The sequence below is a fragment of the Sturnus vulgaris genome, chromosome 16, assembly GCF_052056855.1.
Source record: "Sturnus vulgaris isolate bStuVul1 chromosome 16, bStuVul1.hap1, whole genome shotgun sequence".
Lineage (NCBI taxonomy): Eukaryota > Metazoa > Chordata > Aves > Passeriformes > Sturnidae > Sturnus > Sturnus vulgaris.
In genome coordinates, this window is record NC_142258.1 from 9,169,346 (window position 1) to 9,192,705 (window position 23,360).

Below are 23,360 nucleotides of genomic sequence, written 5' to 3' on the forward strand. Positions count from 1 at the left end.
TTAAATTGTTTCAGTGATACATCTAATTTAATGAAAAAAGAGGTTTTTTTCCTATGTGTTACCCTACTTTTTCTGTTAAATGAGACTAGACATGTCAGGACAGTTTATTTCCTAGTTATCCTCTCTGCCTGTAACAATCTGCTCCATTATTCTGCTGGAATTGACTTTTTCAGAGGAGGAAAGTACAGAGGAGTTTGCAACTCAGTCAGTCAATAGCTGAGAATGTGCTAAAATGCTGGGAGTGCAAGTGCAGATGTCTCCATGTTCTTGCTGTTCTTGCTGCATGAGTGTCTACCTTCCAGCATGTGGGAGCTCTCATACCTTGAACTACCAAAGCTGTGTCTTTTTGTCCTTTTTCAATCAAAGCTCCCAAAATTATTACAATGTTTTAAAATGGGCACAGAAATTTCAATATAAAAATCCCACAAAGAGATAGAATTATGTTGTATCCTAATGCATGTTTTTATGTAGCATCCAGGTCATGAAAGAGCACTAGACTGGCCAAAAAAAAAATCCAAGTGAATATTTAATTTGGTGTGAAGATAATATTCTTCTCAGCATAATTTTTTAAGCTTCTGAGCAGGTGAGAGTACACTAAATTGCCTCTACAGTGAGTGCATGGATGTGGATGGTAGGAGCCATTTACTGCATGGTTGTTCTGGACTGGCTCAGGTGCCTCACTGTGTCACATGCACACACCACAGACACCTCTGATGGAGCTGTATAATGTTATTTTCACAAACTTTTCCCTTCTTGAGCCAATTTCCTGGCCTTACCCAAATTTACATAAGTTCCCTGTAATGAATTTGTGATTTTTAAAGCTTACTTTTTGGCCTACTAAATCCTGCAAAACAGTTTGTAATGTTTATTCTACAGCTGCACTTAAATTATCTGATCTATAATTGCTTGTTAAGTTTCTCTTTCTGGAGCTTATTTTAAGAAAATTGCCAGCTTTAGATATTCACAGTCAAATCTCAGCATATGAAGATTGCATAACAGCCAGTTCAGGAGATGAATTTTGGAGAACTTACAGGTAAGGAAAGGGAACCATCTGCAGGTCCCTGACAGAAAACAAGTTTCCAGCAGAAAGTGTTTGGAACACTGTTGATGTGAACATGTTGTTTTGTAAGGAGCCATCTGGTCAGTCACAGCAATCTGTGTGTGAGTGCAGATGGATCTGGGAGCTCAGGGATCCAGAACCCCCCGTCCCTCTTCCCACAGGACTGCCCCTGTGAGGATGTGCTGATCCACTGCATGCAGCACATCTGGATCCCACAGCTGAGCTCTCGCTGGGAATGGCACAATGCTGGAGGGGGAGAAATTCCCCAGGCTCCATTCTCCATCCAGCTGAAAGCAGGGTGCAGGTAGGTGGGATGGCAGGAGGGTTTGAAAGCAGATGGGATAGTGAGCTTCCCTTATTGATAAGTTCTCATAGCCCACAACTCTTCTATTTATGTTTTTTGAAATTAGAATTTAAAATATGCAACTGAAGAGGGAATTATTTCTTTAAATATGTGTTCACAGAATGAATAGAAACTGATTAATGGAACTGAAAGAAACCAAACAAAATAATACCATATTTATAATATATATTGTATTTATAATATATTTAGAAGTTGCATAGCATGCAACTGTGGCACTTAAAAATGTTTTTGAAGCCATACTATTCTCATAAAGAGTGAGGTTATTTCTACTCCTGATTTTCTCTGATGTGTTGAAAGGAATTTAGGGGCTTCTTACTCACTTTAACCAGTCTGCATGGCAAAATATATTACTTAAACTACACTAGTGTGGCCTGGGGGATGTGACCTGCACAAAACCCCAGTCTGGAGATTTGTGAGTTTAATTCTCTACTTAGTAAAATCTTACACAGAGTCACGAAACGGATAGACACAGTTTATAACAGATGACTCCTGGTACAAACCAGTTGCTGAAGTTCAGAGTGTATGTTCAATGAAAGACTTTAATTTGACATTTGCAGCTTGAATTCTATTAGCAGGGTAAGCTTAATAAGGATACTTGCCAACAACACAGACCATCAAAAAATCACTTTTCTTCTACCAGTTTCTAAAATGTGGGAGAAGAGAACTCCCAGACCAGCATGTGTGCATTTGCTGTACAAAGGCAGCACCCCCAGTGAGAATAGGATTTAGGGGATTTCTTGTTTGGGAAGCAGGGTCTGAGTTCCATGACCTACCAGGTTGTCTCTATCTCCTGGTCAGGGATAGAGCACTGTTCTCTCTTCAGTTCCCAAGCACCCATTGTCATGTCACCAAACTGCCTTTCTGCTACTGTCTGAAATGGAAAATGGCATTGCCAAGGTATCTGGTGCAGAAAAATAATGAATGGCACCTGAAAATCCCTGCCTGCTTCCATTCCTGCCTCATGACCATCCCAGTGGGCACTGCTGGTGTTTGCACATCAGGCTGTGGTGCACAGGGAGCTGCTCTACATTCAGCCAAGGGCCTTTTCCATATTGGGTGGAAATTCTCTGTGACATCTGCACACACTTTTGGTGCAGCATGGCATTTGCAAGCAGTTTTAGCCAGGTGGATTTCTGTTAGGCATTGTCAGAGATATTGCAAGCTGAGCTCTCAGACATGAGTTTATGATGTTTGCTCCAGATCCCCTGAAATGTCAATATCTCAGAGCAATTGCCCTTGAGAAATCTCTTATGCAGAGGAAAAAGAGTATAATTATTGAAAATACACTGTTCTTTAAATCAGAATGAGTGTGTGCAAATGTATTCCCATATGTAAATTTTACATAATTGCTTGAATGGCAGAATTAGTAGAATGATTTTTTAAAAAATAATTTGCTAATGAAACAACATGATTGTTTTTCCTCTTCATCTAGCTGTTAGCTTTGGAGTATTGCAAGAAAAACTGTCCAGTAATGCTTATCTCACTGGGAATAAAACCAAAGATTAAGTTTAATTACTTTTCCACGGTGGAAGAGATTTTGAGGAATGAAAGAGGCTATGCTGAGGATGGAACATAAACTTTATTCCTTTCTCTTAGAATATGAAGCAGTAAGGAATACTCATGGAACTGTGGTTTAGAACAATCTGTCTATACATCTTATATTGCAGTCTTCCAGTGCTTATTCATACTCCTTTCTGTGCAACACTGACAGTAATGGATAAATGGATGCATCCATTCAAATACATAAAGCAAATAATCTTCATAAGGGAGGTATCTTTGTACTTGTGCATGTACTTGGCTTTAATCCAGACCATAACCAGCTTGTTTATGCCCAACTGCAGAGTTTTTTAAAAGGAGGTGGGTTATTTCTTTTTCTCATTTGAACTTGTATTGAAAAACATTGCAGCAGCCATCAGTTTTTCCTGTGAAAACAGCAGGAATTAGCTACAGGCCATCACTGAAATTCAAAACATCCTACAGAAGCTTTGTTCCTTGGTTTTGCTTATCTGCCAGCTGTAAACATAATCCATTCAATTCTGTTTTATTACAGATCCTATTTTTGTGGTGTATTTTTAATATGTTTGGTACTTGTGTGGTGGCAGCAGAATCCATGGACAGTTAGCTGAAGTATCCTAGAATAACTTCATGTAATTATAGGTACTTGTCTATTAATAACAAAAAAATCATAGTGTGCAGTCTTCCTTCCCTGCCAAAGCCTTTTACATCATTAACCAATGAGTAAAGAAAGTGATTTTTTGGCTGTGGGGTTTGTTGTTTTTTTGTTGTTGTTGGTTTTTTTTATTTTTCCTTTAGACTGCTTAAGAGGTCTCCAGATACATCCTCTGTAGATACAAACCAGGCCAAATGTCAGTTCAGAAATGCCAAGTGACCTGAACTCTTGAGGTCTGTGCAGAAATAACAGTGGCAGCTTCCTCAGCCAGTGCTGCTCCGTGTGCAGCAGCAGGGATGGCACAGATTTCCATCTTTGTACTTCCACTCCTGTTCCTGCACAGCCCAGGGACAACACCCAGCAAGAACTTTGCATATTTACAGCATCAGCCTGACATCAGGCTCTGCTGCTCTGCGAGGATGGAGCCAGAACAGCTGCACATTGTCTGCTTTATAGCTAAACAGGCTTCTTCAGTTTTCTCTTGCTCAAATAACCTGATTTTAACAGACATTCCAGGAAGGATTTGTACTGGGATGGCTTGGGTCACCATCTCCAAGAGCAGACCAAAGTAATTTTTCTTCAAATTTTCTTCTTTACATATGAATTACACAGTGCTCCACAGTTTATCAACAGCAGTACGAAGGTTTATTTTTAGATTAAGATTTTAGAAGTGTGATACAATTACACTCAAGAGTTTAGTAAAACTCATGATATATGGTTAAAAAGAGACCTGCTAATCTTTGGGTCTGAAAGTTAGAAATATGGGCTTTGCAAACAGCAGAATCCATTTCTTACTATTCCATGTCTATCTGACTTCTGAAATCTTGTTTCTCAAATTTTATTCTTATCTTTAAGAACTCATAAATTAATTCTTTATGAGAGATTTAATTTATTAGTTTAATACAATAAATCTGGTAAATCATATATATGCACTGAGTAGCTCTAAATGTCTGACTCTGTTGGAAATCTTTTAGTAGAAGACTCCTACATAATAAAAGAGATAAATCTTAGAGCATCAGCTATTGAGAATAGCCAGGTGTGACCATAGGGAAAGAAAATGGCATTGGCTTGCATTGTCAGGCAGATTGAATATTTTATCATATTTTTACTGTTAGTGCTACAGCTGAGTCAAAATGCATCTAAATCCTGAAGGCTTCAAGAAAATCCAGTGCCCAGCATTGCTGAGCACAGGTCAGGAATAAGATGAAAAGGCTTCCTGTGCCTGTGGAGCTGTCACTGCAGCCAGGTTGTGTGTGTCACCTGTGCAGGGCACAGCCTCTCCTGGCTGCTGCTCAGGCCAGCACTGCAGGGGCAACTGCAGGCACACACTTCCCTCCTGTCTGCTGGGGCAGCTACCCCAGCAAAGAGAAAATCCTGCACCATTTCACAGCCTGGTTCTGTGCATGTGCACGGGTGATACTGACCAGTGACACAGGTGCTTTACTGAGCTTCTAAATCAGGGAAGGGGAGTTACTGTTTAGTTCCAAATTTACTTGGAGCCATAAAATGTCCTCTATCAAAGTTGACTGTTTTTCCTAACAACAAAATCTTCATGTGGCCAAAAGCCATCAAATTCAAAGAAACCAGAAGGGGATTTCATAGGTAAATGAGGAAAGTGCCTGTCTTGTCATTCTGTGATCGTGGGACAAACTCTGGCCTCCAGAAGCAGATTCTTTGGCAGCAGCAGCCATTTCCAGGCTTCTCCAGGAGCTGGAACAGAGAAGGTTCAGCAGCTCCCAGCTGCCAGGAATGTCATTCCAGCCCTGGAGCTACACTGCAGTGGCTGCCAGCAGTGGGACAGTCACAGCTACTCACTGTTTTTTTTTATTTTGAACTCATTGGCAAAGTTCTGAGTTACAGAGGGACCAAGATGATAGACTTTGTAAAGGCTCTGAATCTGATGATGCCTGGAGAGCTGACCCCAAATTTCAGGAGCTCCTGGCCAGCAATGCACCATGCATTGAACTCCCACTGGAGTCAGTAGCAAATTTTGCTGCCTGTTAACCTAATTTGGAGTCATAATGACAAAAGGGATGAGCCGCATTTATCACAGACATTTTCATTTCTCAGAGAAAATAATTAAAATATGATTAAACAGAAAATGTAATTTTGGTTACTGATTAGTGGGGTCGTTTTTTTTGCTGGCCAGCCTGATTCTTGTTTAGTTTCTGTCTAATCCATCAAGATTCTTGTATCCCAAGCTGGCTCCCATAGTCATTTACTAGGCTGTGTCATTCTTCCATGAGCTTGCTTTTCTGTCATGGATTAAATGTAAACATTAGTCCCTGTCTTCATTACCAAGAACAAAGTCAGCATTTCCCTTGTTATTCTGTTGATGGTACTCATTTATTTACATATTTCTCCATCTTGTTTAATTTTGTTTATTTAGAGAGTACAGATCTAATTCCACTATGCCAAATCTCAACTCTCTCCCTGTGATTATGTTGCCAGGTGCAGATATGTACTATTTTCTACAGGCTTATCCAACTCGGTGGGAATTTCTTTTTTATCTAAGGAAAACTAAATAATGGGCTAAAACGAAGAATAATTAAAAAGCTCCCAGGGGTTGAGATTATGGCCTATATTTTTGAGGTTTTTAGGTCATGGATCACTATTAGTATTCAGCTTATGGCTGGAATGTAATAACATGCCCTTAGTATTTAAAAAAATAAAACCCAGAAAGAGTGATTGCTGTTGAGCAGTGCTCTTCATGTTATTGTTGCCACCATATTTTCCAGAAAAGTTATGATTATGATTCCTGTTTTTAAGTTTGTTCATTTCTTTATATTCATAGCTGTTATTTTTAACGTGGCATTGATTCAAATCTGGATCTATCTCTGAGAATGGTCACATCAGCTCTCTCCTGCCTTCTGCACATGTTAATATCATGTGTAATCTTCATGAGAAATGAAGATAACTTCAGAGAAGCAGCTGATACCTCTTAACTTGATGGAGCAATTAAAACTGAAGCACTTCCTTGGAACATCAAAACAACATGTTTTTATCACAACTTTTCTCTGTTGTTCCATTTGCTTCCATGGTGATTTTAAAAGAAGGGGCTTGTCCTTAAAAATATGATGGTAATTGTATGTGCAGGTTTTTATGGTGGGCTGGGTTGACTGGCAAAACCCAAAGCTAAGTTGCATTATTCCTTTGGAGACTATTTAACCTCACTGAAAGCTGCACCTGCCAGTGCTTTGGGGCAGATATTCCTGAGATATTCTCAAAGAAGAGTCAGGGAGCATGGAGGGGACAGAGCCCCTCAGCAGGGACACAGCAGCTGGCCCCACCAGGCCATGGCCCAGCTCAGAGCTGAAGCACCAGGAGCTGTTTGCTCCCAAAGCCCATGGAAAATCAGGAGACTGGAAACTGCTGCTCTTCCCAGGTGCTGGAATTAGATGGTGTTGAAGGCTGAAAGTCTGATATGGTAAAGTGAGGCAGGAATATGCACCAGGTTTTTAACTGCCATTAACCTCAGTACATTCGTGAGCTCAGGATCAGGTAAATGATAGGGATGAACAGATAGGAAGAAATATTTTAAGCTTACGGATTTTTCCTCTCTGTGATATTGGCAAAGTTAAGCAAATTGGGGGAGATGATAAATATTTCTTTTTATTTTTTTTCCTTTCTTTTTTCCCAGTGCTTGGCATGAAACATAATTAATGATTTGCATTTTGTGTTCTGTGTAAATTAGAGGTGGAGAGCTCAGGGGTGTTATTAACTCCTTTTACTGGCTTCATGTCTCCTGGTGTCTGAGAAGGCATTTGCTGTAAACTTTGTTGTTATGCCCAATGCCAATTGTATTGATTATGTGCTATTTAAAAGCTAATTTAGTAATTAAAATTGTCTGCCTTCCATGTCAAAATTGTTGTGTGCAAACAGTTTGTGAATATTGAGGAGGAAGTGCCTGGCTGGTCCCTGTAATGCACTGCTGCTGCAGCACGTGGAAATTGCTACTTGCCAAACAAAAATTTTGGTTTATTTTCTTGTATATGATGCATTGTGAATCCTAATGCACATCTTCTGTCTTCAGTTACCTGAATATTTTCAATAAAAATGTATTCTAGCTGTCTGTGCTTTCCTTAAAGAAAATTTAGGTATTCACTGAACACTGTTCTTCTGAAAGCAAATCCAACCCTTTGTTATTACATAAACAACCTTGGATCATGTTCTGCTTCTGAAGCACTTGTTCATCCCCTCTCAGTGAGTGTGGTGGATGGTGCTGCTCACAGAGTCAGCCCTGACAGGAGGAGGATGGGTAGAGCTGAATGCTGGTGATTTCCAGATGGAAATGGATGGAACAGCCAAACTTCCTGCCTTTTAACTTAGCACAGGAATACAAAAACCAAATATATAAGTTATAAAGAAATGTAAATCTGTGTATAGTGGTTTCTGCTGGGCAGGGTCATTTGTCAGAGCACAGTATTCATGCATTCTGTTATTCTGTCTGGGGCATCACAAAACATGGAGAGTAACCACTCCCAGATGCAGAGGTCTTTGTGCAGGGGAAAGCCAAGGAAGGAGGATGTTAAGTAGAAGTATTGCTTAGATGGAAACTGGTGAAAGGTCACCTTTGCAGGGTTCTGAGCATTTCCTGTGTGAGTGTATAACACAGATACTATTCACTTATAGAACTATCTTGTTATGCCAACTTCAAAATTAAGTTAGTGGGGGGAAATGTTGTGTCATCAGAGTTACATACAGTGTCATGGTTTACAGAAAAAAACCAAATAACTATGCAGATAATGACAAAAGTCTTCATGCTGTTATGGAAACTGAATTGTAGCATGTGAATGTTCAAGTCAGGGTAATTCAAATCTTAACAAATAGAAAAACGATTTTGTGTCATTATTTCACTGCAAGAAGAGATCAAATACGTCATGAGTGTAGAAGTGTGTGTGTGTAAGTAGGAGCTGTACATTAACCAAATGATTGGACAGAGTATTAGAATTAATGATTTTTATTTCTTGAAATTTCATTTCAGATCTAATTTTGATGGGAAAAGATTATTCAGTTGTAACCTGACAACTTTGCTCTAATAGTGTCTTCAGGATTTTCAGTGTTGAAGTGTACTGTAGAGGGATTCTTTTTCTATCTCTTCTGTTAATAACTGACTCTTTAAACATCCAGATCAGACATTTGTATTAATAAATGGAGATCACAGTTTCTTATTAATAATTATATTTAATTTCTACAGAATTGAGAGCAGTGGCAGGAAATGTGTCTCCAATTATTTTTACACTTCACCAACTGGAAACAAGGATTTTACCCAGTTGCCTGCAAAGCAGGAATTAATACAGAATGTGAAATGGTTTGATGAATTTAGAATCTTAGTTAATAATGCCACTCAACAGGTGTCATCTGATTTGAATTGGCAGAAGGTGCTGAGATATGTTGCATTGTCAAGTCAGAATTAGTTCTCAATTGTCTAATAAGGATCTCCTGATATGGTCTGGGCATTGCTTAACAGGACCTTTTTTAGGAGCTGCCACCTGAGCACCACATTAAGTGTTGAGGTTATAACCAGAATTAGATTATTATAATGACTAACAAAGAATTAATAACACAAGAAGCTGGCAAAAGTCACCAGATTTATCTGGCAGTGAATGTCTTTTTTCATGAGGTGTGTTTAATATAACTCAAGTAAAACTAGAATGATGAATGTCTCCAGAGAGGCATTTACGTGTGAGATAGATCTATAGATAGATACATGAAAAGCCAGATCCTGAGCTTTGCTACACTCCCAAGATGTGCTTATTACTTCTGTTCTCTGATCTCTGGCTGATACAAAAGTATTTCCAATTGCAGATAGGTTATACTATTTTTATCGGAAACGTCTCCCTCTAATTTTATCCTGAAGAATAGGCAATGAGATGGGAAATCAATTTCTTCATGTAAATGCTCACAAGAAAATACTGCAGTTCCATGTACTACCTGTGTAAAGAAAATCCCAGAAAATACAGTTTACATTTGGATACAGGGAGAGCAATAAATCAAGGGTATGAATAAACCAGCAGCTGATGAAAAGGACCGGTTATTTTAAGCTATTTTCTATAGATGCACCTCAGGCAGAACTTGACACCAAGACAAAATCAATGAAACGGAATCGTTTGCCAAACAAACGCTGGGCAGATCAATCAGGAATGCTTAAAAGCTAAACAATGACCCGTGGGAAGGAGGAATTGATTGCCTCAGCAGGTTGCTTTTTTCTTCAGAATGGGCCAAGGTGAGAATGTAGAAAAGAACTTGAGCCTTTAATAGGTGGACATTCCACTGCTGAACAGGGCAGAGCCTGGCCAGCCTCTCTGCCTGCCAGGCTCGGCCTGGAAAATTGGACCCTGCTAAGGCTTCTGTGGCTCAGAAGGAATAGAACGAAAAGCAGAATGTTGTATTAAAGCCAAACAGGTGCAGCTGGGACAGGTGTAGGCTCATACAAATTGCAAACTTACCTCGGGGACTTGGAGGAGCTGGGTGAGTTACTGCAGTACAGTTACTCCCGGTTTAGATTTAGGTATTTTAAATTTGTATTTTAGTCTGAGTTAAACAATCAACTAGATGTGGACCCTAACTCAGCCTCCCCCAAAAGTAAACCAGGGACTAATTTTACTGAATGTGACAAATGAGAGGATTTGCAAACCTTGTAGTTAATGGCTTTTTCTTCCTTCTCCATGCCAAACACTTGGTGGCAAAAAGATTTGTCTCAATTCCATCTTGATGTGCATTTGCCAGAAATACAGTCAGAATAATTTTAAGGTCTTATACCTCTGCCCAAGAGTTTGTGGAATATTTAACCTGTTGAACTATCAGTACGTTTAGAAAGTGTCTTGTTTAATGCCAGAGACTGTATAGATATCATTCAACCTCTAGGCCAGAAATAAATTATTAAATCTAATAACAGGAGGCAGAAGAGATGGGAGATTAATCTTTTCCTCCTACTTTATTACCATGTATTTTGGAGGGGGTTGGTCATTTTGGTAAAAAAGCCAGAGCCAAAGCAGGCAAGTGAGATGGGTGGTTGTCCCATCAGGTTTGGAAAAAGGGAGGATGAAAAGGGACTGAGAGACTCTTAAATTTATGACTCTTATTTTAATACTTGAAACTTTTTCCCTCATAGAACATCTGTTTCCATGGAAGTTGATCAATTCAATTTCAGCTCCAGTTTTCTTTTCATGCTGGATGCATGAAGATGTAATTCCTCAGATATACATTGATTTCTGTAAACCTACATTAGATAATGATGTGTCTTAGATTGTCATTATAAAAATTAGCTAAGACATTTAAGATAAATTAATCTCTAATTTAGTTATTAGAATTATCATGTTGTGGAGTAGCATCATCTAAATTAGCAGAATTACTTGCCATTTCTGTCCTTTGCTTACAGACATTGGTGTTCATTTAATTACCCTAAACGACCTGATTACCTCAGCCCTGCCTGGTAGGGCAGACTGAAATTAATTAATCTCTCTTCATTTTAGGGGAACTCCTTCTGCCCCTTTTGCCCTTTTCCCTCTGAACAGCTTTGCTCCATTGGGCTGGCACTGATGTCGTTTTGGGGACATGCCAGCAGGAGGAGCTTGTGCATTGAAATGTGCTTTCCATAGAGCAATCACCAAATTACAGTAATTGCACTGTGCTCGTGCTCTCTGCTGCAGGGTAAACCACCTTGTACCTGCCAAGGATTCCTGTGTGCCTCACACTGCCAAACTCTGCCAGCAGTGGCCATTGTGCTGGTGAATTAACACGTTTTAGATTGAGCAAAGCCAATGAGGTGAACATTTAATTTTATTCCATTGTATATTTGATATTTAGATTATTTTACATGTTCTGAAAAATACATATCTTAAAACAAAATCACAACTCACTGAAGCCAATGTCACATGCTCTCTTTTACAAGCATTATATTATCAACACTGCATTGCTCAATTTTATAAATAGTATAAAAATTATGAGTAATAATATTCATGTTACTAAAAGAAATCCATGGTAATGAGCACAGCTGAAATTGGATTCACATGATCAGAATTCTCTACAGCAACTTAGATAGCATTGCTGAGTTTTAGAATAGGAAATCATAGGGCCACAGTTGGAAGTCCAATTATCGTTGGCTACCTAGAATTAATAACATAGGCTAAATTAATTTTTAGACTTTGTATTTTAGTGACAAGGAAAATAAGGAATTAAAGATCTAACTTGTTAATCTGGTTATTGAAGAGGAGGAGGATGTATGCCACAGGTATTTTATGCATTTTTTCACACAAAGGACTTCTTAGTTACCTTGGAAGACTAAATACTATAATAGGAATATGGTGAATCTTGATTTAGGAAAATCCTTTATTATTTTAACTAAAGCTATTTCCGAGTTTTCTGCTTAGAAATTTAGACCAGTTAAATACTCTGCCATTAAAAAACCCCACAAAACTTTGTTTTCTGTTGCTTAGCATCTGAATTGAACATAACTTTTCCATACTGTTTTTTTTCTCTTCCCTCTGTGGGGGTGGCTGTGCTTGCACTGCAGTTCTGCAGCAATGGCCAGGCAGGACAGGTGCCCTTTCCTGCAGGAGTGCTCTGCAAGTGAATTTCCCAGCCAATCCAGGCCTCGTTCAAGGCTTTGACTTTGCTGACATCTCTCCCACGTGGGTGCTCCAAACACCTCGGTGGGGCCTGAGTGCCTGTGGCTGGAGGGAGGGACTGGCCTGTGTGTGAGGAAGGTCATTCTGCAGGAAAAGGAACTGCACAGAGGACTGGGGGGATTGTTTTCAAATATATCTTTGTTTGTTTAATATGGCCAGAAGTGCAGATGAGAAATTTCTCCTTTCTGGACTTGTTATCACATTCTGAAGATAAGTATTATAAGGTTGGGGTTCTTAACTTATGAAAATAAGCTTGGCTTTGTGTGCTGTGGAATTTTATTGCTTACTTGAGTTGCTAAATGCAAAACTTAGTTCTATTTATTGATCTCTGTGTAAGCAGTTTAATTAAAAACCATGTGGAGTCCTGTAAAAGAATGGCAAAAGTACAATGCTATCCCTTTATACTGTAGTTTTCCGAGGAGTCTATAGCCTGAATATCACCTAGGTAAGCTGGAATTTTCTGTTACTGCTTGTCTTTGAATATAATGTACTTCTCAGGGTCTTTTGCAAAAGGCTCATTCATGTAAGACTGCAGTATGTTGTGGTTCAGGAGAGACTGAAGAATTCAGGGATGTATTACCAGTGTACTTCATCATGTACTGATACATCCATCCATGATTAGAGGATTGTTAATTGAGCATCATCCAAGCTCTTGTCTATTTTGCTTGTACTTTTATCACTTCAAAATGCTTTTCCCACCATTTCTGAACTGCAACTCATAGAGATCCGCTTTTATTCTGTAACTTGCAATCTTCCATAAAGTATTGAAAGTTCTACTAGTTCTCATTTCTGAAAGAGCCCATTTTGTAATTCCCACTTGAGACAGCAGTGGAAAGAATGCAATTCCGTGATGTCGAAGATGTGTGCTGTACTTCACAGTCATGTGCCAGGCTCTCATAACATCCGCTTTTTTCATGTTGGAAATAACTACACAACAATTTACATGTAACATAAATTAGCTGTTCTGTGTTTATTTTTTGTCTCCCTAGTGATATCCCACCCTCTGGAGAAGCAGTGAGCAAAAGCAATCGCTCGAAAGTGACCACCCGCTTCCCCAAACTGTCCCGTGGCCACCCAAGGGAGCCCCGGAGCCTGGAGCCTCAGAGTGGCGACCTCTGACCCTTCTCCTGAGTTGCCACTACGGGCAGCACACACTTCAAGTTGTTCTGTGGTTCCTTCCTAGCCTATATTTATAATTTAAGCTCCTGAAGAGACTACAGCTGCATCAACTTAAATCCTGAAAAGAGACATTCATTACCAAGGGTCATATCCTGATTAACTACTTTGGAAGGCAGTAATCACTTTCTCAAAAGAATATGAGGGCTCTTCACGAGAGCTCAGCAAACTGATCGGCATTTCCTTTGTTTTGTAAAGCTGCACTGCACAAATTCTCCTTTGTTCCTCTGAAGTCCTGTCACAATGAATTCCTTGTTTGTATTATGTTGTCCCTTTTTCCATGTACAGTTTTCTGTTCCAGAGAGACATGGGGTTCACGTTAAGACAATTTTTTTTTTCCTTAGAAGAACCATTATGGTTTTACTTAATATGTCAGAAGGATGTGCTTAAAAGAACCTCACTAATTTATTACCTTTTGTAAATAGAAAGACTGGGTTGTTTTGTTTTTCTTATTGTAAACCTCTGACACACAAAGGTTTTTTAAAAACTTGACAGTGTAGATGATGAGAAAAATTACAGGTGGAAAAATAGCTTTTGTACATTTCTAGTTAGATATTCTCAATAGCATTCATTTGTGGGAAGTAATTCTTTAAAATCGGAGAATGTAATAATTTTTTTAGAGAAATTTCAGTCTTCTGTAAGGCAGGTGCAATATTATTAATTTCTACAAACCACCACATGGATATACAAAATTAGCATGATACAAAACAGTGCTTTGAAGTCTTGGATTATATTGAGTTATTAATTTGTTGCTTATGTTACAGAGCAGTCCATCATTAACAGAGAGTGGAATTAACAGAGTGGAATTCTTAATCTGATTTTGTAAAATCCTTCACATGGTGATACTTTAAAAATTGCCTGTAATGAAAGTGCCTGTTACCCATCACCTCTTATTGAAATGTAATTTGTAATGCTACAACTGTAAGAGTAACTAAAAAATTGTCAAGAATTGTTACAAGTGATGGAAGTCCTGACATGGATTAACTGGAATCCAGTTCAGTATCCATTAGCTGCACTGCCGTAGGCAGTTAATTATGGTTTAGCTATCTTCTTCTCTTCATTAAGTTTAAGCAGTGTATGTTCAAATTTTCTATCAATTGTGTTCTGGTTTTCCTTTATGTAAGAACATCTTTCCTCTCAGAAGTTTCTTTGGATAACGTTACTTAAATTGATGTATCTTGTAATTTTATTCTCCCTTCATTATATTAAATTTTTACATCTTATTCTCCAGGAAAAAACAAGCTGATGATGCATAGCAGACTTTGTACCTCAGTGCTTCACTAAAGTTGCAGCAAACTGGAGCTTGTGTTCTGCATTGCTGTGAGCAGCGAGTGCTGTTCAGGCAGGTCAGTCATTTTCGGTGGCACCTCTCAGGTGAGAAGGGCTTTGTTACCCACAGTGAGTAATCAGCAAACCTGAGCCTGAGCCCCTCGAGCTGGACTCCCACCACTGAAATATGGAGCTTTAGATTGCACTCCACTGCAAAATGTGGCAGAGAGGAGTAGGATTCATCTCCAGGTCAGAAATTTCAGTAGGTGAAATACCACCAAGTAAAATCATGTCACAGAAATGGAACAATGCTTGCCAGTCAGTAAAAGGTCTCAGTTACCACACAGACAAAGAGAAAAGCCCAAAGGCCAGCCTGGGAGCTCGCTGCTGTGTGTTCATTAACAGATTAATTACTGTTGGTGTTTTTTGTTAGTTACAGTGTGACACTTACTTAAGAAGACAGGAAAGTGAGTAGATTGGCAGTTAAGTAGCTTCTCCAAACTCTTCAGCCTGATGCACTGCTAATGGTTTAATTTGTCTTTGTTGGAAAGAAAAGTAGCTATAATGATGGTCTCACTTTGAAACAATTTTAACTCATTTTTCAGAAAGTGGAGACTTGGTTAGTAGAAATATGGCACATGTACTAACACTGAATTGCAAGTAAATTTGAAAGAAAACACTGTGTGGAAACCTTTGTGATGTATCTGTTACATGAAGCTCTATTCATTTTCAAGAAATAATTCACAGATTCAAGTACTTATTCAGCAAGCTGCAAATGGTAAGAAATTTCATTTACTGCAGACTGAATTTCTTTTTAGTTGTTTAAAAGGAATTTTTTGTATCTGCATTTGGCTCTTAAAATTATTTCATTCCTGATAATCTTGCTTCTTGTAATTTTTTAAAGTACGTATGTAGATCTTATAAAAATACTAAACTTGTTTACCGTGTACAAATTGCTCTTTGTTAACTTTAGCTGAATTTAGCTGCTAAGATTACAGTCTGCAAACAATGTTCACTTGGTGATACAAGATACCATAATGGGTGCATTACTAATCCATTTAAAAGCTCAGCTGTGGTTTCTCTAAAATCAGGAAATAATCAGATGAAGGCCTTTCTTCACAAGGTGGCATTCCCACTTTATACCCCTGGTTATGTTGAGGGCTACAGAGGTGCCTGCATGAGTGCCACCAGGGGCCTGCTGACAGGAACGCCCAAATTTTTACTGCCTCAAGACATTCGGAAAGGCCCTGTCTAAAATCCTGTATCTCTTACAATCCCACTTCTGTTCATTCACCAGAACCAGCAAAGCCTCTTGAAGAAGGTTGACCAGTTGCTATTAAGAATCCCAAGCAGTTCCATTGTTCATCTGAAGTAGCTGTAAGTGTGACAATGACTCTGCCAGTGAAATGGTTTTTTCAGCTCTCCTGTTCACCCAATTCCATGCAGTTAAAATTTTGTACAGCTCTAAATTTCCTTTGGCTGATTCACAGCTCTTAAACCCCCAATCCATGCTCAGAGAGCAGCTCACAATGAGTTCGTTACTAATGAATTATTAATTAATTCGTTAGTGCCCGTTCTGCACCAGTGGCTAGTGCTGTAATCCCAGGACAGAGGCCTTGGGACAGGCTGGGCCCTGGAGCTGTTCCTGGCTGGTAGAACCAGCCTAGAGCAATTTGTGGTCTTGTTTGCATTTCATTCCTGCTTTGTCTTTAGATCCAGGGCTTCTCCTCTGCGTCCTTTCGTGACTGTTCAAAATAAACTGTAAAAAAGTGGCACAGCTTCTACTGCAGTGCTGTTGTCCAGTCACCTCCACCATGAGCCCTTCCCTAAGAAACAGAGAGAGCAGGCAGAGCTCTTGCAGCTTTTGCAGATGTCTCGATCAGTATTCACAGATTGTGGTTTTTCAGAATCTCATTTATTTAGATTCTCTCATTCATTATAGAGAATGCAATGTGTCGACTTGGCTTTTGCAAATTAAATCTAAGTTCTCAATAATAATAATAATAATAAATCTCTAAGGTTTATATGAACCAAGATATTGACATAGCTATAAAGGCTTAAATTGATGTCTCCATTAAGTCACATATTCTTAGGAAGATAATAATTTCAAAGCCAGTCTTTTTAATGGAATATATTGTTGATGTGATAGTTGTAATCAAATTATACTACCTTACAGAATCTACTGCAAGTCATAAGCCATTTTGATTGAATTAATACAAGCATTTAGAGAAAGAACAGAATGGTATTAAAGATTACTGGCTCGAAATTGTGACCTATTGCTAAGGTGGATTTTTTTGTTTGCTTTTTTTTGGTAACAGTCGTAGTTTATTGTACAGAATAATATCTACATGGTAGCTGTCTAACTAATTAATACAAACCCACTAACAATGGGGTTGACTGACTCAGAGCAGCAAGCTAATAATAAATGAGATTTGGTGAACCCCCAGTGAACTAATGATGCTTCTGCCAGGACATATTAATGTTTAAGAACCTGGTATTTTGTACCAGAATCCGTAATTGGTGCTTTCTGATATTGATGTCATTCTTTTTTCCTTCAAAGAATGCAAGGATTTCAGTTCTGCTAGAAGTTCCATGCCATTTCAAAGGTTCAAACCCCCTACCCCAAAGTATTTTTCATCTAGTGTCTTGGAATTCTGAGAACAGATAATTCATACCTGTGGACAGAAATACAATGACCTGCTTGAAATGACAATGAGAAACCTGTGGAACAGCTGTTTAAAAGAAAAAAAAACCACAACCTTTTTATCAAATCCTGCTGCAATACACCCTTGCAAATCTTGGAATCAGCCTTGGACTCTTCCAACTGAAACTCTAGGATATATGAAAAGAAACCTTTTCCACACAAAACCACATTTTTCTCCTTAGAAACAACAGTAATGCTTCTGAATAGGATCTTAAGTCACTTCTGGAAAAGTGATTAAACAATTCAAGAAAGCAAAGGATGTCTCTCCTTCATTTTCTGTAGCTTAGGGTATTTCAGTCAGCACCCTGCACCACATGAAATATTAACTTAATTATTATTTTGTAAGTTTGATAGTTTCATAGCATTCTGTATTCAAAGAAACACTTTACTACAGGACAATATCCATATGAAATACAAAATATATTTTAAAATATCAATTAAGCTGCTTTGTGTATCACATATTGAAGGGAGGATAAACCACTTGTTCTATGGTGGTGTGACACTACATTTCATTTATTTCTCATTCTACACGAACTGTACTTTTATGATCCAGTTACAGAGAATTTAGATTATTTATAAATTCCTTCTACAAAAATAATGAGAGCATACTTCTAATCAATATTAATGGCTTAGTTTTTTCATAATGGCATGAATTTATTCTAGACAACAGCACTGAAATGTTAAGAAAGGAATGACTTTTACAAATTTACAAATTGCTGCAAATAACTGGACTTTAAAAAATACTGTTTTTTATCACATCAAAACAGAATTTATTGCACTTCCCTGTAGGGGAATGAGTTCCTTTAACAAGATTTCAGAAATTATCTCCATGCCATGACAATAATTAAAATGTGATAAGTGGTTTTTTTGAGTATTAATCATTTAAGACACAAAACATTATAAAAATATAAGTGTGGTTGAAAAGCCAGTTCTGTATTTCAAAGGCTGTGCTGTTCTTAGTTAACACTGAGATGAAGAACTCGGTGTCTTGCATGTGGGACCAAACCTGTTGGCAACTGAAGAAGCTGAATTTCCCTTTTTGACTTAGGAGAGGGATTTTTTTGTTGTTACTATTAAACTGTAGAAAAGATATTATTAATTAAACATATATATGTACAGTATTCACATAAGTGTTAATAAACTAATATTATTTTAACTTGCTATGCTAATGTTTACATAATAGAATTTTTGAGCAAATGTATATATATAAAATTTTCTAAATACTTTCTTGTTTTTTTTTTTTTTAATATCCTGTGGTAATTTTATTGTAACCGGATTAAAATATGCTACTTTACCAAGGAGAAAATAAAAAAAAAAAAAAAGAAGTAGAGTGTTTATACATCCTATTTGTCCTATTCAGCTGTTTTGTAATTGCTTCTTTGATTTATGTTCATTTTTTCAATGTGTTTCTAGAATGATGTAGTACATAACAGACTGTTATAATCTTATTTCTTCACGTGAGAAATAGTATTTATTGAAAGTCATCTTGAACATTTCAGTTTATAATCACACTAGATAAAAGTTTGGCTTTTTTCCATTCATAGTCCACATCTGAATGTTTTAGTTCCTTTCATTGTGGTATGATACAGTTGGCAATTTCATATCCAGTTCATAACTGGAAGCTTCCTTATTATGTGAAAAAGGAAGTTTTAAAAGGGAGCCATTATATGCATTTAATCAATTTCCACCAGACAAAGCTGTAGTTTAACAAAAATAAAGTGTTGGTAGATTCCTCATACTCACAGAATAACCTGCTGGTTAATTCAATTACAATTCTTCAAGTCTCTAGCATTGTAGAGCAATCTAATTAGTTGAACAGTTCATGTTACAGACACTGTAAAATCCACAGTGAAGTTTATCTGCATCTTTTAAAACCTGTAGCAGGTTAGGTGTCATTACAGAAGTTAGATGACAGAACTCTTCTTTTAATTAGTCTTGGCAGTCCTTAGGATTTTGTTTTTGCTTTTCATATCTCAGTTACTTAAGATCATAAAGCAAAATTATGCTATAAATTTTAAATTAATAGTTTCAGGCAAAGGATTTTTTTTTCCTTTTGTGCTTGAGGTACTAGAGCACATTGGGGGAAAGAGAAGCAGAGTCCCAGCCCTGGGCTGGAGAAGGCTGGGAAGGGTTTGTGCTGTAACCCTTCCTGTGCTGCATCCCACTGCCTTGTCCAGCTGCTGGGATGCTGCTGCTTCGTTGTCACCTCTAAAATCCTGGGAAGAACGAGGTCATTTGAAGGGTCTGCTGATCTTTCTGTGCACCCAGGCACAGCTTCAGGTTGCTTCAGGTTGGAAAATTCTAACAGCTTGGCATTTCTACATGGTCCTATAAAATTTTTCTTTCCAGGAAAGGACGTGTGGAGGATTTACTATTTACTGCTTTAAAAAAAAAAAAATTTTAAATTTATTTTTTATATCCCTAAAAATTTAAAGGAAATAAGGAAAAGGCTTTGTAAAAACAATCTGTCAGAAGAAAGAGCAAAGATATTTTTAATATAATGTTTAGAGTAAGATTTTTGCTACTGCATTTCACTCTTTCTGAATGATCTTTTAAGTATTTTGAGTGAACTTACTGTATTCCCAAATTTAAAATAGATGGCTGACATTTTGATATATTGCAAGTCGTGCTTGATTTTTTTCTAAAAAATCATCATGCAGTTTGTGTGTGTGTGTGTGTGTCACGCCTGTTTTCTGAATTATTCTTGCCATTTTTTGACCTGCACTGGGACAGCAGGCTTCTATTATGTGAGATTTCTAAGAACCATGGTGATAACTTTCTTTTTATTTCCAATTCAACAATATCCATGCCACTTCTAACATTTCTTAATTTCCCAATATTTTAAAGATGCTCAGCAAGTGTATATACCTTATCCCATACACTGCCATTGCTAAATGTCTTTATTTTTAATGTAATATTTACTCACATGCAGCTTGTGATTGGTTCAGTCACACGGGCCCCTCGTTTCCAGGTGTCCTGCCCCCAGAGCTTTGTGCTGAGCAAACTGCACTTGCATGTTGTTAAAAATACCAAGCCTATGGCACCTCAGGCTTGGTCTTTCTGTGGGAAGCTCTTAGAGATTCACTTTTTACACCTGCTTGTGGTGAGTTTGGGATATTTTTGGGGTCTCTGTTGGATTACTAAGATCTGCCCTTCCCCAGTTTTCCAGAATTCATGTCTGATAAATTCACCTTTGCATAGGGCTTCAGCTCTGATTTTAACTAGTCCATTTTTCTATTAAGAATATTTTCATGATTAATTTTATTCCTGGTGCTGCATGTTGTTCTGAATCAGCTGAGGTACATCAAGGGTTTGTTTTACTCAGTGTGACTTCTACACCATCGACTTTTTGTGGGCTTGATCCCTGTGTGGACTATTCACTTAAGACTCAGACTCCATGATCCTTGTGGATTCCTTCCAACTCAGAATATTCTGTGATTCTGTGGAACTTTGCATGACAAAAGCCTGTTTTTAATAATTCCAACTAACATCTGCCAGAGCTGTCAAAAACAATGCCTTTCATTGGGAATTATTGCTATTATAAAATATATTTCATATTGCTATTACATAGCTTCAATCTGTGAAAAATATTTACAGGCTAAGTGAATTTAGCAAGAAAAGATTTAATCGGGTTAATATTAATTTAAAATGCCTAATTTTTGTAAGTATTTTGCTTTTTCTTATTTTTATTCCCTATTTTTTCATGTGCTAATTCATCCATGAAGGAAGACGCTTCAACATGTGCCAATTACATTGACAGTTTCTAGTTGGAAATTAAATTATGTTTATTAACATTCTCGATTTTATATAGAATCATTGAATCATTCAGGTTGGAAAACACTTTTAAGATCATCAAATCCAACTGTTCCCCCAGCACTGCCAAGTCCCTCATTACCCCATGTACCCAAATGCTGTATGAACACAACTTTTAAATCCCCCAGGGATGGTGAGTCTGCCCCTTCCCTGAGCTGCTGTGCCAGGACTTTACAACCCTTTCGGTGAAGCAATTATTCCTAATATCCAATCTAAATCTTCCTTGGGACCACCTGAGGCCATTTCCCCTCCTTCTGTTCCTGGGGAGACCGACCCCACCTGGCTGCACCCTCCTTCCAGCTATTTGGGGAGAGTGGGAAGGTCCCTCCTGAGCCTCCTTTTCTGCAGCTGAGCTCCCCCAGCTCCCTCAGCTACTCCTGGTGCTCCAGCTCCTGCCCAGCTCTGCTCCCTTCTCTGGGCATGACCCAGCACCTCCATGTCCAGTTCTTGCCATGAGGGGCCCACAGCTGGACACAGGACTCGAGGTGTGGCCTCAGCAGTGCCTGGGACAGGGGGACAGTCACTGCCCTGGTCCTGCTGGCCATACTGTTCCTAGGAAAATTTTCAGGTGCCTTCCAAAGAGGGAAGATTGATTTCTAGAGAAGTAGAAAAGCATATATAATTTAATATAGTTAAGTAACGTTCTAGCTACAAATCAAAGCGGGTAACACCTCGGACATCTGTCATTGGAAATAAATCTTGTTTCCACTGATGGACACAAGCAAGTGTATTTCTTAATTGTAAGAGTAAATAAAAAAATAATGTCCTTTATATTTCAGCTGCTGAGCAGTTTGAAGGATCTGCTTTTCAGATCTGAGCTTTAGATACACACTAATACTTTGTAGCATACATTTTAGCTACTCAGCTTCATCTTGAAACAGCTCAAATTCTCAGTGGGCTTTTGTCTAATACAGTGATGGAACTCACAGTTCTTTGTGCACCCAAAGTGATACGTATGGCTTCTAGGAGTTAAAAACACGAGAGGTATTTTTGCAGTGGTACTTTAATTTCAAACAATGCATTAGATATAATTGTCATTTTTGGAAACCATCTGGTTGATATTTTTCAAAGGTGAAAAAAAAAGTATGAATTGGGAGATGAGATACATCAGTACCTCTGAGCAGTTATACTGTGTTGGAAAATACTAGGTATTTGGATACTAGAAAAAAGGAAAATAAAAGAAAGCACATGTTCTGACCCATCAAGAAGCAACAGAAAAAGTGAGTGAGGAATGTAGGAATACATTAAAAAATGTTTAAAATTGTACTACATCAAATTGCCACCATATGTTCCATAATGAGATAAAACAAAGTGGGTAATGGATCTGTTACCAAGTCTGTCAAGCCATGGGACCCTTTGGATATGTTAGTAATTAACAAATAACATCTGCTGTCAACTGCTGTACTTAATCAGCATGGGCAGGGTTCTCCTCCCTGCGTGACAGAGGATACACTATGATAGTCTGCTTTTCCTTGGGGATTGAAAATGTCTTTGACCACACTGCTGTATGCAGAACTCCTGCTGAGATGTAATTAATGGGAAATCTGGACGTGCAGAAACAGCAGAACACAGCTAGATTGGCACATCAGTGTGGACTGAGAGCTTTGACTACCTTTGATAATTTTTCTGTCAGATAATTCCTGACTGCTGTAATGCCCTACTGTGTTTACAGATTGCACCTTCAGAGTGGCTGAGCAGCCTTTTCAGATATGCAGAGAGACTAATGATAACCCAGTACTTCATTTAAAGATGCAGAACAGGTATGTTCTTGGTTTTGTTGATAACAGGGACATGAAAATGTATTAAGGCTATGTGTTAATGTGTTAATTGACTCCTTGGTTACAGAGAAACTGTCAAATGCAATGCACCGATGCACGTTGAGAACCACCACCAATATATGGGAAATTAAAAGATCCTGAAAGTCTCAAAAGAAGTGAGTTTCAAAACTTCTCTGAGTTGCAGCAGTAGTGGAAGTGTGCAGGAGTTGATCTATTTATCCTACCCATTTCTGAATCCATCCTGTCCTGAGAATTCACAAGGTTCCTCCAGACCAGAGGAATATTGGATGCACTAGAGTAGCTCTATGCCCTTTAAGTGCAGCTGGTACAGAGAAATGGGGATTTGTAAAGCAAAGAGCTGACCTTTTATTCATATCCACATGTTCAAGAATGGAT

The 23,360-nt window shown here is 38.2% G+C and overlaps 1 protein-coding gene across 9 annotated transcripts in view; it reads left to right on the forward strand.

Moving 5' to 3' along the window:
* Positions 1 to 22,895, forward strand: part of SNX29 (sorting nexin 29) — a 109,155-nt gene extending 86,260 nt beyond the window's left edge. For 2 of the 9 annotated variants that reach the window (XM_088174426.1, XM_088174435.1), the window contains one exon: positions 13,184 to 15,608. In XM_088174426.1, the coding sequence (XP_088030552.1) occupies positions 13,184 to 13,343 (160 nt within the window). In that variant the 3' untranslated portion in view covers positions 13,344 to 15,608. Of the gene's footprint in view, positions 1 to 1,221; positions 1,576 to 6,388; positions 15,609 to 22,858 lie in introns of those variants that run through there. The other 7 variants (XR_015807234.1, XM_088174432.1, XM_088174430.1 and 4 more) reach the window with 7 other exon arrangements.
* The last annotated feature ends 465 nt before the right edge of the window (positions 22,896 to 23,360 follow it).